This window comes from Pelodiscus sinensis, chromosome 5, assembly GCF_049634645.1.
Source record: "Pelodiscus sinensis isolate JC-2024 chromosome 5, ASM4963464v1, whole genome shotgun sequence".
Taxonomy (NCBI): domain Eukaryota; kingdom Metazoa; phylum Chordata; order Testudines; family Trionychidae; genus Pelodiscus; species Pelodiscus sinensis.
In genome coordinates, this window is record NC_134715.1 from 56,637,146 (window position 1) to 56,650,137 (window position 12,992).

The 12,992-nt window shown below is 42.1% G+C and overlaps 1 protein-coding gene across 1 annotated transcript in view; it reads right to left on the bottom strand.

Annotated features, from left to right (window-relative positions):
- Positions 1 to 12,992, bottom strand: part of DCHS2 (dachsous cadherin-related 2) — a 190,054-nt gene that overhangs the window by 28,422 nt on the left and 148,640 nt on the right. The window contains exons 14-15 of the mRNA XM_025185469.2: positions 3,863 to 3,973; positions 1,380 to 1,591 (exon numbers count right to left, since the gene is read on the bottom strand). Coding sequence (XP_025041254.2) covers positions 1,380 to 1,591; positions 3,863 to 3,973 — 323 coding nt within the window. The remainder of the gene's footprint in view (positions 1 to 1,379; positions 1,592 to 3,862; positions 3,974 to 12,992) is intronic.

Consider the following 12,992-nt stretch of genomic DNA (forward strand, 5'->3'; position numbering starts at 1 on the left):
CCATTTTGGCCACACAGATTAAAAAGGGACATCCAAGTAATTCAGACCCCAAATTCTGTATGTGAGCCCAGGGAAAGTTACCAAGCCCACTATGAATGGAAATAGTTTTGTAAAACAGAAACAATTTAATTTTCTTGGATTAAAACATTCTGCTGCAGCATTGGAATTTCAAATAATAGAGCAAAATTGTGGTTAAATTGATCTGGTCATGAGTATATGATTATTTTTAGGCTGTTGCACGATCACTATTAGGAAACTAAGTCTCTGTTATGTGTAAACGGTCACTACCATAACGCAGTCCTAAATCCTGGTTCCATTACAAATAAATGAAATAATTAATGGTTAGGACATTCTTTAGGCTATTATGAATTATTGTTTAAATCTAAGGAAATAAAGAATAATGGAAAAGGAACAGAAATAGAATACAGAACTAGCTGAATGACCAATGTTTGGCACCAGGAAGAGATACCAGTGCAGGATTCTTAAGATAGACAACACTTCAGCCTTCCTGAAGAGTCCCCACTAGTTCCTGCTGTTGAACACGAGGCATACTGTACAGAATACAGATTAGCCCAGCTTCACTGATTGCCTTGTGGCATTTTCCTTTCATAGACATATGTTTCTTTAAATATGTGTATTCTCATCCATCTCCCTAATGACTTCACACCCAGAGCAGTCATTTTATTCCATTTATTTATTCTCAGAGGTAAAACATCTTCACTTCAATCTGACCTAATTTGTAAGGGGAAAATTGGAGGGCGTGCATGCAGAAAATTTTTCTCCTTTCTAGTTCAAATGATGTCCCTCTTTTGCTCCGCCATATACATAGTCCAGGAACAGCTGGAAATACTTTTGGAGAAATGTTCAGATAGAGCATTTTCAGACATACAATGAGACAAGTTACTCTTTCAGCAGCACATTTAAGATCAGATACTTAGATCTGACAAAAGGATTTTACTCCCGAATGGAGATGAATGGATTCAATTTAAAGTAGCAAACCCTAAATACACTGCTGGGAGCAAGAATCTATCTACACTGAAACTATGAACTAGCCTTGAATAATCATTCTCTGAGCAAGAATTGATCTTTGTTAGAAGCAGAGGGAGACAACAAGATAGTTGAATTTAGTTTCTATTCCCACAGCCAGTCAGAAGTTACAGAACATTGGCCTAATTTGATAAAAACTGAACTGGATCTTGAGCTTTAATGCAGACAAAATAATTATATATTTTAGATTTCCAGGCAAAGTCATAGCAATGTTAAAGAACATGTATGCATCTTGCTCAGAGTGGAAGCCCAGTGAATACAATGCTGGACTGGAGCTTTAATTCTTAATTTTAAATTCAGAATCAGGCTTGTAAATATGTATTCCTAGTTACCTGCATGACGTATGTATTGTAGATTTGGCCTTCCCACACCGATGTTTTGTAAGAGCTTTGCTCAAATTTAGGTGCATTATCGTTCACATCTTGTACCCAAACTGTCACTTCACAGAGTGCTGAATTCAAGCCATTTTCAGCCAAAACAGCGAGATGCACTTTACTCTTGATTTCATGGTCAAGGGATTTTGGTTCTTTCACTATGAGTTCACCTGTTTTATTTTCCAAAAAGAATTGAAAAAGACAGATTATACTAATATTTAGGAAAAAATTTTGAAAATGAGGATGCATACTGTGCAATAAAGAAAACAACAGCTGTTCAATATGTCCAATAAAAGCACAAAGGATAATATATGTTCAACTAAAGGGGAAACTGGAACATAAATATACATCTGCGCTAGACCAGTGTTTCTCAATTTTTTTTATAAAGTACTCCTTTTTCAAAAGAACAAAATTATAAGTACCCCCAGTACCTACAGTTTCCAGACACAATTTTTTTTCTACCATAGCAACATATTTGCTTAAACAACTTAATCGTAGCTGGGTGGGTGATGACATTTTTGGGTGTAAAAAGTACAAAAATAATAAAGCACTGTAAAACTTAAAACAAAAATTCAGTTTTCCCTAAATTTCAATTGTGTTGATGTACCCCCCAAAGACTTCTCTCGAGTACCTCTAAGGGTACTCGTACCACTGGTAGAGAAACATTGAGATAGACTTCTCACAGATTCAGGATACTTTTATTAAATAATTTGTGAAATGACAACAGAACTGTAATCATGCCTCTTCTCTGAGTGTAGATTTCATTCCCTCATCCTGCTTACAGTACAAATCCAGGGAGTCTAAACTTCATTCAATCAATGGCCACATGAGAAATTGCTTAAAAGTCCTGGACGTCATCTGAATCAGATTGGTTAAATGTGTGACACGGCATCCCAAACTGCTATCCAAGGAAGCCCATTTTAGTAATGCAGTTGTAACATGTCATCGAGGTTAACTATTATTCCACCACTAACCAACAATGAAAGCTGCTGAAATCATGAGGGAGTACTACAAGTTGGGATACAGAGACACCAGTCTCTACAGATAGCACTTCCATATTAAACCTGAAGCATTTATAACCTACATTTAGCGACTAGGTGGTTAGAGCTTCTATAGTAATTAGTACTAAATTATCAAAATTCTAGATTAAATATAATTTTAAAAACTCTTCAATTATTTGCACATTTCATGAAAAATTCAAAATCAGAATTTTGTAAAAGTTTTTTTACAACAATGTCAAATTCCTACCAAGAATATCAACACAAATGTCTGAGTAGCCAAAACACTGTGGCAGTAGAACTTCTCAGTAGAAGGCATGAAGACTTCAAAAAGCTTTGTTTTCAGCAATAATAGAATAGTTAACACTGCATCATTTTATCAGTATATTACAAATACAATATGCAATATACAATTACTATTGAGTAAAAAAATGTGCCAATTACTTAACTGGAATTCTCAGCCACATGATGCAAAATAATTAGCTTGTGAAATAACATCACATTGGTAATCTTGGATTCCTTCTGCATAGGTGACATGCAGTACAATCACTACTAATCAAAGATAAATGTGATTATTTGCACCCAGCAATGTGAGAAGGAACATCAATTATACAGAAGTATTTGCTAATGGTGATATAATTTGCTGAAAGCTTTTGACACCTGTATGAAATTTACTTTGTCATCTTTGTGTACCTTCAAATCAGTGGATGTATTCCACTATACTAGCTAGGAAGGTATCTGCAATCAGCTAGAGAACAGTACTGAATTTTTCACTAATGTTCACTTGTTATGTGCATATGAGAAGGACCTGTGGTCCAAAAAGGAAGAATATACCATATAACTCAGCAGGTCCATATGATGTCTGTCTTGATGAATTTTTTTGTTAAGAATTGCCTTTTTCTTAAATAAACATAATACTCAAAAAAGAACCTAGATTGAAAACAGTGGAGGGGAGTGGTTATGGCTATGAGGCATGAGCACCACCCATCTACAGGTATTCCTAGCAAAATTCTCCAGCTTCAGTGCAGTGGGCACATACACTTCTAAGTGAAAATATATGTTCTCAAAGAAGAACAGAAGTATTTTAAAGAGGAATGCTCTTGGGTATGATTTTCCTCTGACCTAAGTTTTACAAGTATGTAACGCCACAGATGTCAAGGATATTGCTAATGATTTACCCCAGAATAAGAAGATAACCAGGCCTTATATTCCAGAGTAACTGTAGAGAAAAGGCATGTTTATATCGAAGACATTAACAATGATTGTTGTGGCAACAAGTTTGTTACATATTACTGCCTATCACTACTAGTTTTTTATTTTAACTAACATGAACTATTGAGAATAGTTTAGAACAACAGCAATCCCAACATGAAGGAAACACTTTGTGTATAATTGAATGTTTATTCAAATTTTTTTTAAACAAATTTAAATAAATAAATTTACCTGTAATAGGATGTATGGAGAAAATGTCTTCAGTGTCACTGAATATCCTGTATTTTATGTGTTTTTCCATTAAATCATGATCATAAGCTTCTACAGTCAAAAGAGAGGTGCCTACCGAAACAATAATAGTTTTAACAGAGTCAACTTTGTAAGATAGTATCTTAATTTTTTACTTATAGATTTATGCTGATCAGTAACAATCCAGGCAAAATTGCCCAGCAAAACTCCACCCGCATTATAACCTAAGAGACAGGAACTTCCCCACCAACCTCCTTTGCCCTGTCAACAATCATCTGTATTCTGCTCCAATATCTTCTGCTGCCTAGGCAAAACAATGGGCTTTGCAGCATGCCCTAATAGTCAACAATCGCTGATCCTCACTCTCTGTTCCAAGGTCATACATTCACTGGCTTGATGGCTAAACTTTCTTATTTCCCTGATGCTGTCTGCAGGAATCTCTCTTGGGTTGTATTCAAGAGTTAATGTAGTTTATCCTATGCAAGTTTCTCCATCTTTGGTCATTTTACACTCCTTTCACAACCCTTTGGGGCAGAGAAGGGGGAAGAGGAACTTTTATGAGAGTGTGACATCTCTCAGCAACTGGGAAGGGATTATTTAATGTTCATTCACTAAGTTTCAATAACTCAGAGATTTGTACTGGTGGACAATTTAATTCTGAATGAATGAATGAATTCTAAGTAGACAAAATCTGAATACAACTCTCAATAGCTTTTACTGCCATACCAGGGTGCACAGCTATATTCAGCAGGTTGTTAGCATTGAAGGAAGTATGGGTATTCTAAGCATGAAGAATCTTAAATTCAACTAAAACAGTAGTGATCTGACACAGCATAGAAAACCATGTCATAAAAAAATGTTTGCAATAGAAATAGAAAATAAATGTGAAACTGAATGTTATCCTGATCAGAAACATCACACTTGGCATAAATGGAGACAAAGTTAAAAAAAAATGCATCAAAATTTCCAAATGGTTGTTCCTTTCAAGCCAGTTATGACGCCATTTAACAGAGGACAAATTAATTTCAATCAACTGTGATAGGATCTGTATAACTTGACCTCTTCCAAATGGCATTATAAGCTTACTTTTTTATATTACAGGAGACATGCTGTTAATATAAAATGTCCTAGATTTGGGGTGGGACTGTACCATCACAGTAGTATGGATTTACCTTTAATTACAAAATTCACACACTTAGTATTTTGTTACAATGGAATTATTATCTCAATTGGTTAGTCATTTGCTCTTACACATGGCAACAAACAAAAAGTACTTGCATGGGAAAAAGATTGTTACCTTTCGTAACTGGTGTTCTTCGAGATGTGTTGCTCATGTCCATTCCAATTTAGATGCGAATACCACATGCACAGTTGTAGGGAAGATTTTCCATAACTGGATATGGTAGGTCAGCAGGGGAGACCCCTAGATTGGCACCAATATTGCTAGGTCGGCAAAACCCTGCCAACTGCCCCCCTCTCAGTTCCTTCTTGCCAGAAATAACTCTGACAGAGGGCAGGGACTTAGGATGAAACATGGGTAGAAAAATATCCCGCAACACATGAAACTGGGAAACAACTTTCGGGAGGAATGATGGACGTGATCACCGCTGAACTTTATCTTTAAAGAAAACAGCATAAGGAGGTTCTGACATTAACACTTTGGATGCATCTACATTGGCAAGATTTTGCGCAAAAGCAGCCGCTATTGCTAAAAATCTTGCAACCTGTCTACACTGGCCATGAGTATTTGCACAAGAACACTGACATTGTAATGTACAAAATCCGTGCTTCTTGCGCAAATACTCTGATGCTCCCACTCAGGGATAAGTCCTCTTGTGCAAGCGTTCTTGCTCAAGAGGCCAGTGTAGACAGGTAACATCAATTACTTGCGCAAGAGAGCCCGATGGCTAAAATGGCCATCAGAGCTTTCTTGCGCAAGAGAGCCTCTACACTGGCATGGATGCTTTTGCGCAAAAGCAAATCTTTTGCGCAAAGGCACATTCCAGGGTAGACGATCTCTTGCGCAAATACTTTTCATGGAAAAACTCTTCCGTTAAAAGTATTTCCGCAAAATCATGCCAGTGTAGACACAGCCTTTTAGTTCAGAAATGCGTCAGGCTGAAGTAAAGGCCACCAAAAATACAACTTTCATTGACAGATACAATAAAGAACAAGTAGCTAGCGGCTCGAACAGAGGAGCCATTAACTTTGACAATATGAAGTTTAAATTCCATTGGAATACTGGGTCCCTCACATGAAGGTACAGTCTATCCAAACTCTTAAGGAACCTGCTCACCAAGCGATAAATATCAAATGGTCCTCCAACATCAGGTGGAATGCTGATATCTGAGCCAGGTGCACCTTAATGGATGACGTGGCCAACTTCTGCTGTTTTAGCCCCACAAGGTACTCCAAAATAAATGGAACCACCAAAGCCTGCAACAGCTGGGTGTCCCTCTGTAAAGCCCACAAAGTAAACTTTTTCCACTTGGAAGCATATGTAGCCCGCATGGAAGGATTCCTACTACCTAACAACACCTCCCTGACTCCCGCCGAACATTGCAGCTCCACTGAGTTCAATCACGGGGCCTCCAGGCCGTCAGGTGTAAAGCACTGAAGTTGGGGTGCATTAATATGCCGTGGTTCTGGGACGACAAATCTGAGAACAAAGGGAGGGAGGTCAGAGGTACTACTGAGAGCTGATGGAGCCTCGTGTACCAATGTTGCCTGGGGCAGGCCGGAGCTATCACAATGAGGTCTGCTCTGTCCTTACGGGCCTTGGTCAGCAATTTGGGGACAAATGCATACAAGAAGCACTTCTCCCAATTAATTTGGAAGGTGGCATCCAAAGAGCCCTTGCTGCTGCCCTGGTAGGAAAGGAAGGCCCTGCACTTCCTGTTCCCCTTCATAGCAAAGAGGTCCAGATGGGGATGGTCCCATATATGGAAAAGGGCCTGCACAACCTCACACTTGAAGGACCACTCGTGCATTTGAAATGTGCCGCTGAGGTTGTCCATCAACATATTCTGAGAACCCAGCAGGTACAAGATTAGTAGGTGCATCTCGTTGCGTACGCACAACTCCCACAGTGACATCGCCTCCTTGCACAGGGGAATAGAGCACGCACTACTCTGTCTATTGATATAAAACATTACTTTGCTGTTGTCCATGTAAACCAAGACATACTTCCCCCTTATTCTACCCAAAAAGACCAGACAGGCCAACCAGACAGCCCTGAGCTTCTTTACATTGATGTGCATTGCACATTCCAGACAACCTGAGACCAGACAACCTGAGTCTTGAGTCAGTCCAGATGAGTGCCCCATCCCAAGTCCAAGGCCTCTGTAACCAAAGACAGGGTGGGCTGAGGGGTGAAATGGAACCCCTCAGCCACCAACAAGAAACCTCTATCACAGAGGGCAGAACAGTTAACCCTCTGTCCAGACAGTGGCAAGATGGCCCCGGTACCAGCAACAGTATGGCGGAGCCACTGGGGGCACTGATAGGCCAGACATTAGCTAGATCGGGTTGAGGGCAACCTCATATGTCTCAGGGGTGGATGACATGTGGCTCTCCTGGTACCATGTGGTACCAGGAGACCACTTGCATTGCAGTCAACCATGCTTTATGAGTGGGTAGTTATGAAGGGTACTCTGACTCTGGATGTGACCCTTTAAGCCTCTTAGTGCTGGAAACGGGACCGTCCTCTTTCCCTCCTCTGCTGATGCTTCTGCACTAGAGAATGGGATTGGTACCGAGAGCTAGGCTTCAGCAACTTGCAACGCTAGGGTATCTTACCCGACTCCTCCCTTGGAGCCAGCGCACTGACAAAGATGCACTGCACACTGAGACCACAGATTCTGATCTCATGGCGCCAGACGGGGATCCAAAGATGCCTCCATTAACAGATTTCAGAGGCAAAACTCTGTCTTTTCTAGGTCTTGAAATAAAGGCTCTACAGATCTTTCACTTAGAATCATAGAAACATAAAGCTGGAAGAGACCTCAGAAGGTCATCAAGTCCAGCCCCCTGCTCTAGGCAGGACCAATCCCAACTAAATCAACCCAGCCAGGGCTTTGTCAAGCCTAGACTTAAAACACCACTAGGGATGGAGACTCCACTACTTCCCTAGGTAACCTATTCCAGTGCTTCACTACCCTCCTAATGAAATAGTTTTTCCTAATATCCAACCTGGACCTCTCCCACCACAACTTGAGACCATTGGTCCTTGTTCTGCCATCTGTCACTACTGAGAACAGCCTTTCTCCATCCTCTTTGGAACCTCCCTTCAGGAAGTTGAAGGCTGCTATCAAATCCCCCTCACTCTTCGCTTCTGCAGGCTAAACAGACCCAACTCCCTCAGCCTCTCCTCACAGGTCATTTGCTCCAACCCCTTAATCATTTTGGTTGCCCTCCGCTGGACCCTCTCCAATGTGTCCACATTCTTTTTGTAGTGGGGGGCCCAGAATTGGACACAATACTCCAAATGTGGCCTCACCAGAGCTGAATAAAGGGGAATAATGACATCTCTGGATCTGCTGGCAATGTTCCTCTTAATGCAACCTAATATGCCATTAGCCTTCTTGGCTACAAGGGCACACTGTTGACTCTTATCCAGCTTCTCATCCACTGTAATCCCCAGGTCCTTTTCTGCAGAACTACTACTTAGCTGGTTGGTACCCAGCCTGTAAAACAATGCTTGGGATTCTTCCATCCCAAGTACAGGACTCTGCACTTGTCCTTGTTGAACCTCATCAGATTTCTTGTGGCCCAATCCCCCAATTTGTCTAAGTCACTCTGGACCCTATCTCTGCCTTTGAGTGTCTCTCTCCCCCAGCTTAGTGTCATTCGCAAACTTGCTGAGGGTGCAATCCATCCCCTCATCCAGATCATTAATAAAGATATTGAACAAAACCGGTCCTAGAACCAAACGTTGGGGCACTCCGCTAGAAACCGACCGCCACCCCGACATTGAGCCGTTGATCACTACCCACCAGGCCCGGCCTTCTATCCATCTTACCGTCCATTTATCCGATCCACATTCCCTTAGCTTGCTGGCAAGAATATTGTGGGAGACCATATCAAAAGCCTTGCTAAAGTCAAGGTATAGCCCATCCACTGACTTTCCCATGTCCACAGAGCCAGTTACCTCATCATAGAAGCTAATCAGATTTGTTAGGCACGACTTTCCCTTTGTGAATCCATGCTGACTATTCCTAATCACTTTCCTCTCTTCCAAGTGCCTCAAAATGGATTCCTTAAGGATTCCTTCCATGAATTTTCCAGGAACCGAGGTAAGAGTGACCGGCCTATAGTTTCCCTGGATCGTCCTTCTTCCCTTTTTTGAAGATGGGCACTACATTTGCCTTTTTCCAATCATCCGGGATTTCTCCCGACCTCCACAACTTTTCAAAGATAATGGCCAAAGGCTCCTCAATGACATTTGCCAACTCCCTCAGTACTCTCGGATGCATTAAGTCCGGATCCATGGATTTGTGTATGTTTAGCTTTTCTAAATAGTTCCTGACCTGTTCTTTACCCACCAAGGTCTGTCCACCTTTGTCCCATATTGCGTCACTTATCACATTCGTCCGGGAGCCCACCTTGTCCATGAATACAGAGGCAAAGAAAGCATTGAGTACTTCAGCTTTCCCGACATCATCTGTCACTAGGTTACCTCCTTCATCCACTAGGGGCCGCACACCCTCTCTGATCACCTTCTTGTTAACATGCCTGTAGAAACCTTTCTTGTTATCCTTCACATTCTTTGCCAGTCGCAATTCCATTTGCGCTTTTGCCTTCCTGATAACCCCCCGGCATTCTCGAGCTATACATTTAAACCCTTCCTGGTCATTTGTCCAAGTTTCCACTTTTTGTAAGCTTCCTTTTTATGCTTAAGTTCACCAAGGATTTCCCCTATAAGTCAATCCGGTCTCCTACCATGTTTGCCTCTCTTGTTACGCATCGGGATGGTTTCTTTCTGTGCCTTCAATAAGGCTTCTTTAAAATATTGCCAGCTGTCCTGGACTCCTTTCCCCTTCATGTTATCAACCCAGGGGATTCTGCCCATCAGATCTCTGAGGGAGTCAAAATCTGCCTTTTTGAAGTCCAAGTGTGTATTTTACTACTCTCTTTTCTTCCTTTGGTCAGGATTCTGAAATCTACCATCTCATGATCACTGCTTCCCGGGTTGTCACCCACCTCTACTTCCCCTATTAGTTCCTCCCTGTTTGTGAGCAGAAGGTCAACCTGCGCGCGGCCCCTGGTCGGATCCTTCAGCACTTGTGCCAAGAAGTTATCCCCAACATTCTCCAAAAAATTCCTGGATTGCCTGTGTACTGCCGTATTGGTTTCCCAACAGATGTCAGGGTGATTAAAGTCCCCTACGAGAACCAGGGCCTGCGATCTGGAAGCTTCTCTCAGTTGTCCGAAGAAAGCCTCGTCTACCTCAGCCACTTGATTCGGTGTTCTGTAGCAGACACCAACCACAACATCACTGCTGTTGTTTGCTCCTTTAAACTTAACCCATAGACTTTCAACAGGTTTTTCTCCCTCTTTATACTGGAGTTCAGAGCAATCATAGGGCTCTCTTACATACAGTGCAACTCCTCCTTTTCTCTCCTGCCTGTTCTTCCTGAACAGTCTATACCCTTCTATGACAGCGCTCCAGTCATGCGAGTCATCCCACCAAGTCTCTGTTATCTCAATTAAATCATATTTCTTAGACTGGGCCAGTTCTTCCTGTTTGTTGCCCAGGCTTCTCGCATTAGTGTACAAACACCTCAGATAACCAGTTGATCGTCCTATCTTTTCCATTCAAATCAGGGGTCCTCCTTTGTTGCTTGTTCCTCTTTGCATTTCTTCCTGGTATCCAATTTTCCCACTCCCCTCAGGGTTTTGGTCACCGTCCCCTGACGAACCTAGTTTAAAGCCCTCCTCACTAGGTTTGCAAGCCTGCTCACGAAGATGCTCCTTCCTCTCTTGGTTAGGTGGATCCCATCTCTTCCTAACAATCCTTGTGCCTGGAACAGAGTCCCATGGTCGAAGAAACCAATGCCCTCTCTGCTACAACCATGCATTTACTTCCTCAATTCAACGATCCCTGTTCAGTCCTTTTGATCAATTTGGTAAGTGTCTCAGTCACATCCTGAATGCGAGCTCCCGGTAAGCAGCACACCGCTCGAGAGTCCAGGTCCGGACGGCAGATGGATGGCTCAGTCCCTCTTAGGAGGGAGTCCCCGACCACGACCACCACCACAAGTCGTTTTCTTTTGTGGGTGGTGGCCGTGGAACCCCCATCCCTAGGACTACGCATCCCATGCCTTCCAACAGATGGTGTTCCCTTCCGGTTTCTTCCTTGTGAGGTCCATTCCAAAGCATTCAGCGCTGCAGAGCCTGTGGAAAGAGCCTGAAAGCGATTACTTACCTCTATAGCACTGGGGGATTCCCGTGTTGGCCTTTTTCCCCTTCTAGAAGTTACATGCTGCCAGTTCTCTTCCTGGTCCTGTACTGCCCTCTCTGGCTCTTCCACCTGCCATGCTTGAAGGATCAAACGCTGCCTTCTATCGAGGAAGTCTTCATCCTCTCTGATCGAGCATAGGGTCGACACTTGGGCCTCCAGTCCTCTAATTTTTTCTTCCAAAATGGCGACCAGCTTGCACTTAGTGCAAATGAAATCCGTTCTTTCTTCCGGGAGGAAGACAAACATGGCATACTCCGTGCAGGTAACAACAGCAGACCTATCACCATCCATCGCTGCCGTCCTGGAGAAGGGATCTGAAAAGAAAGGCAAGAGAACCTGGCCCCTTCCCTCTCCCCTTCCAAACTCCCTCTCTAAACTCCCTGTTATCACTCACCTGTTCACAAGCTCCTTGGTCACTTGCCCACTGCCTTATAAAGCCCTGGCGTGCCTGAAAGTCCCTCTCCCTACCAAGGCTCAGCCAATCACTTGTCTGCTAAACGGGCCACTCCAAAACACTTTAAGCAGGAGTTGTGAAGATTGCCCACAGGCATATACTTTGTGCACTGTCTCCACTACTTGAAGCCAGGGAGGTGAGATATGCCCCTCCTCCCACAGAAGAACAACAAAAATGGAGTCCCCATTATGATCTTAATCACTACTTAACACTTCAGAAAAACTAACTACAGGAGGAACTAGTGAAAGCACGCTTGCCCAAGGCAAGAGACTCTAGCTCCAGCAACAGTCACTAACTGTCAGTAAGAAGCAGCAGCCTCAGCAATTTGTTACTTTGGTTTTTCAGGGTACTGTAGCGAGGTCAATAAATTTCTGTTCTGGGTCTACAAATTTTCAGCTCAGAAGCCTTTTTTAATGTTTAAAACCGTTTATGCCTTTTTTGAGAGAGGGGAAAGAAATGGCATCTCTGTGGTTTCTGATGAGTTTTGCTCACACTGGCGTAGCAATATGGCTTGCATTTAAACAACAAAATGCTGCAGTTTTCATACAGTTCATTTTCATATTAGATAGAACCTTTTGGTATCTTAAATTGATGAAGCCAAATCTTGAAATCCCTAATAAGGCAAAACTAGATGTACAGCAAAAAGCAGTACCTTTATCCAACTTACTTGACTCTGTCCATTGTGCAAAGATACTGCCTCAGATAAAGGACCCAATTTCCAACTTCTGTCTGAAACAGTCAAGCATAGTAGGGCAAGGCAAGATTGCAGCAAGAGCCTTAACTTAGAACTTCCTGCTTTGTCTGTTAAATCAGAAGCATCCTCCTATGATGTTAAAATACCTCTATCTGTATTAAACAGCCAAGTACCTGAAATTCATTAGAATGTAACAGTTTGTATAGTATGTGTGACTTTTCTAAAGAACAAGAGGCAAAACAGACATATTCTGGCTTGAGACACACATGCACAACTCAGAACTGATCCACCGGTACTGTCCAAGTTAGTTAGGGTTGCCATATGGCTTCAACAAAAATACTGGACACACTTGACATTACATCACAATCTATATTACATCTTATTTAGAAAATACCAGACATTTATATTTTCTCAATTTGTTTACAAAACAGAAAGCTCAAATACTGTACGGTTGTGTTCAAAATCGTACACCTGGCAACCCTAAAGTTAGGAGACTTGTGTT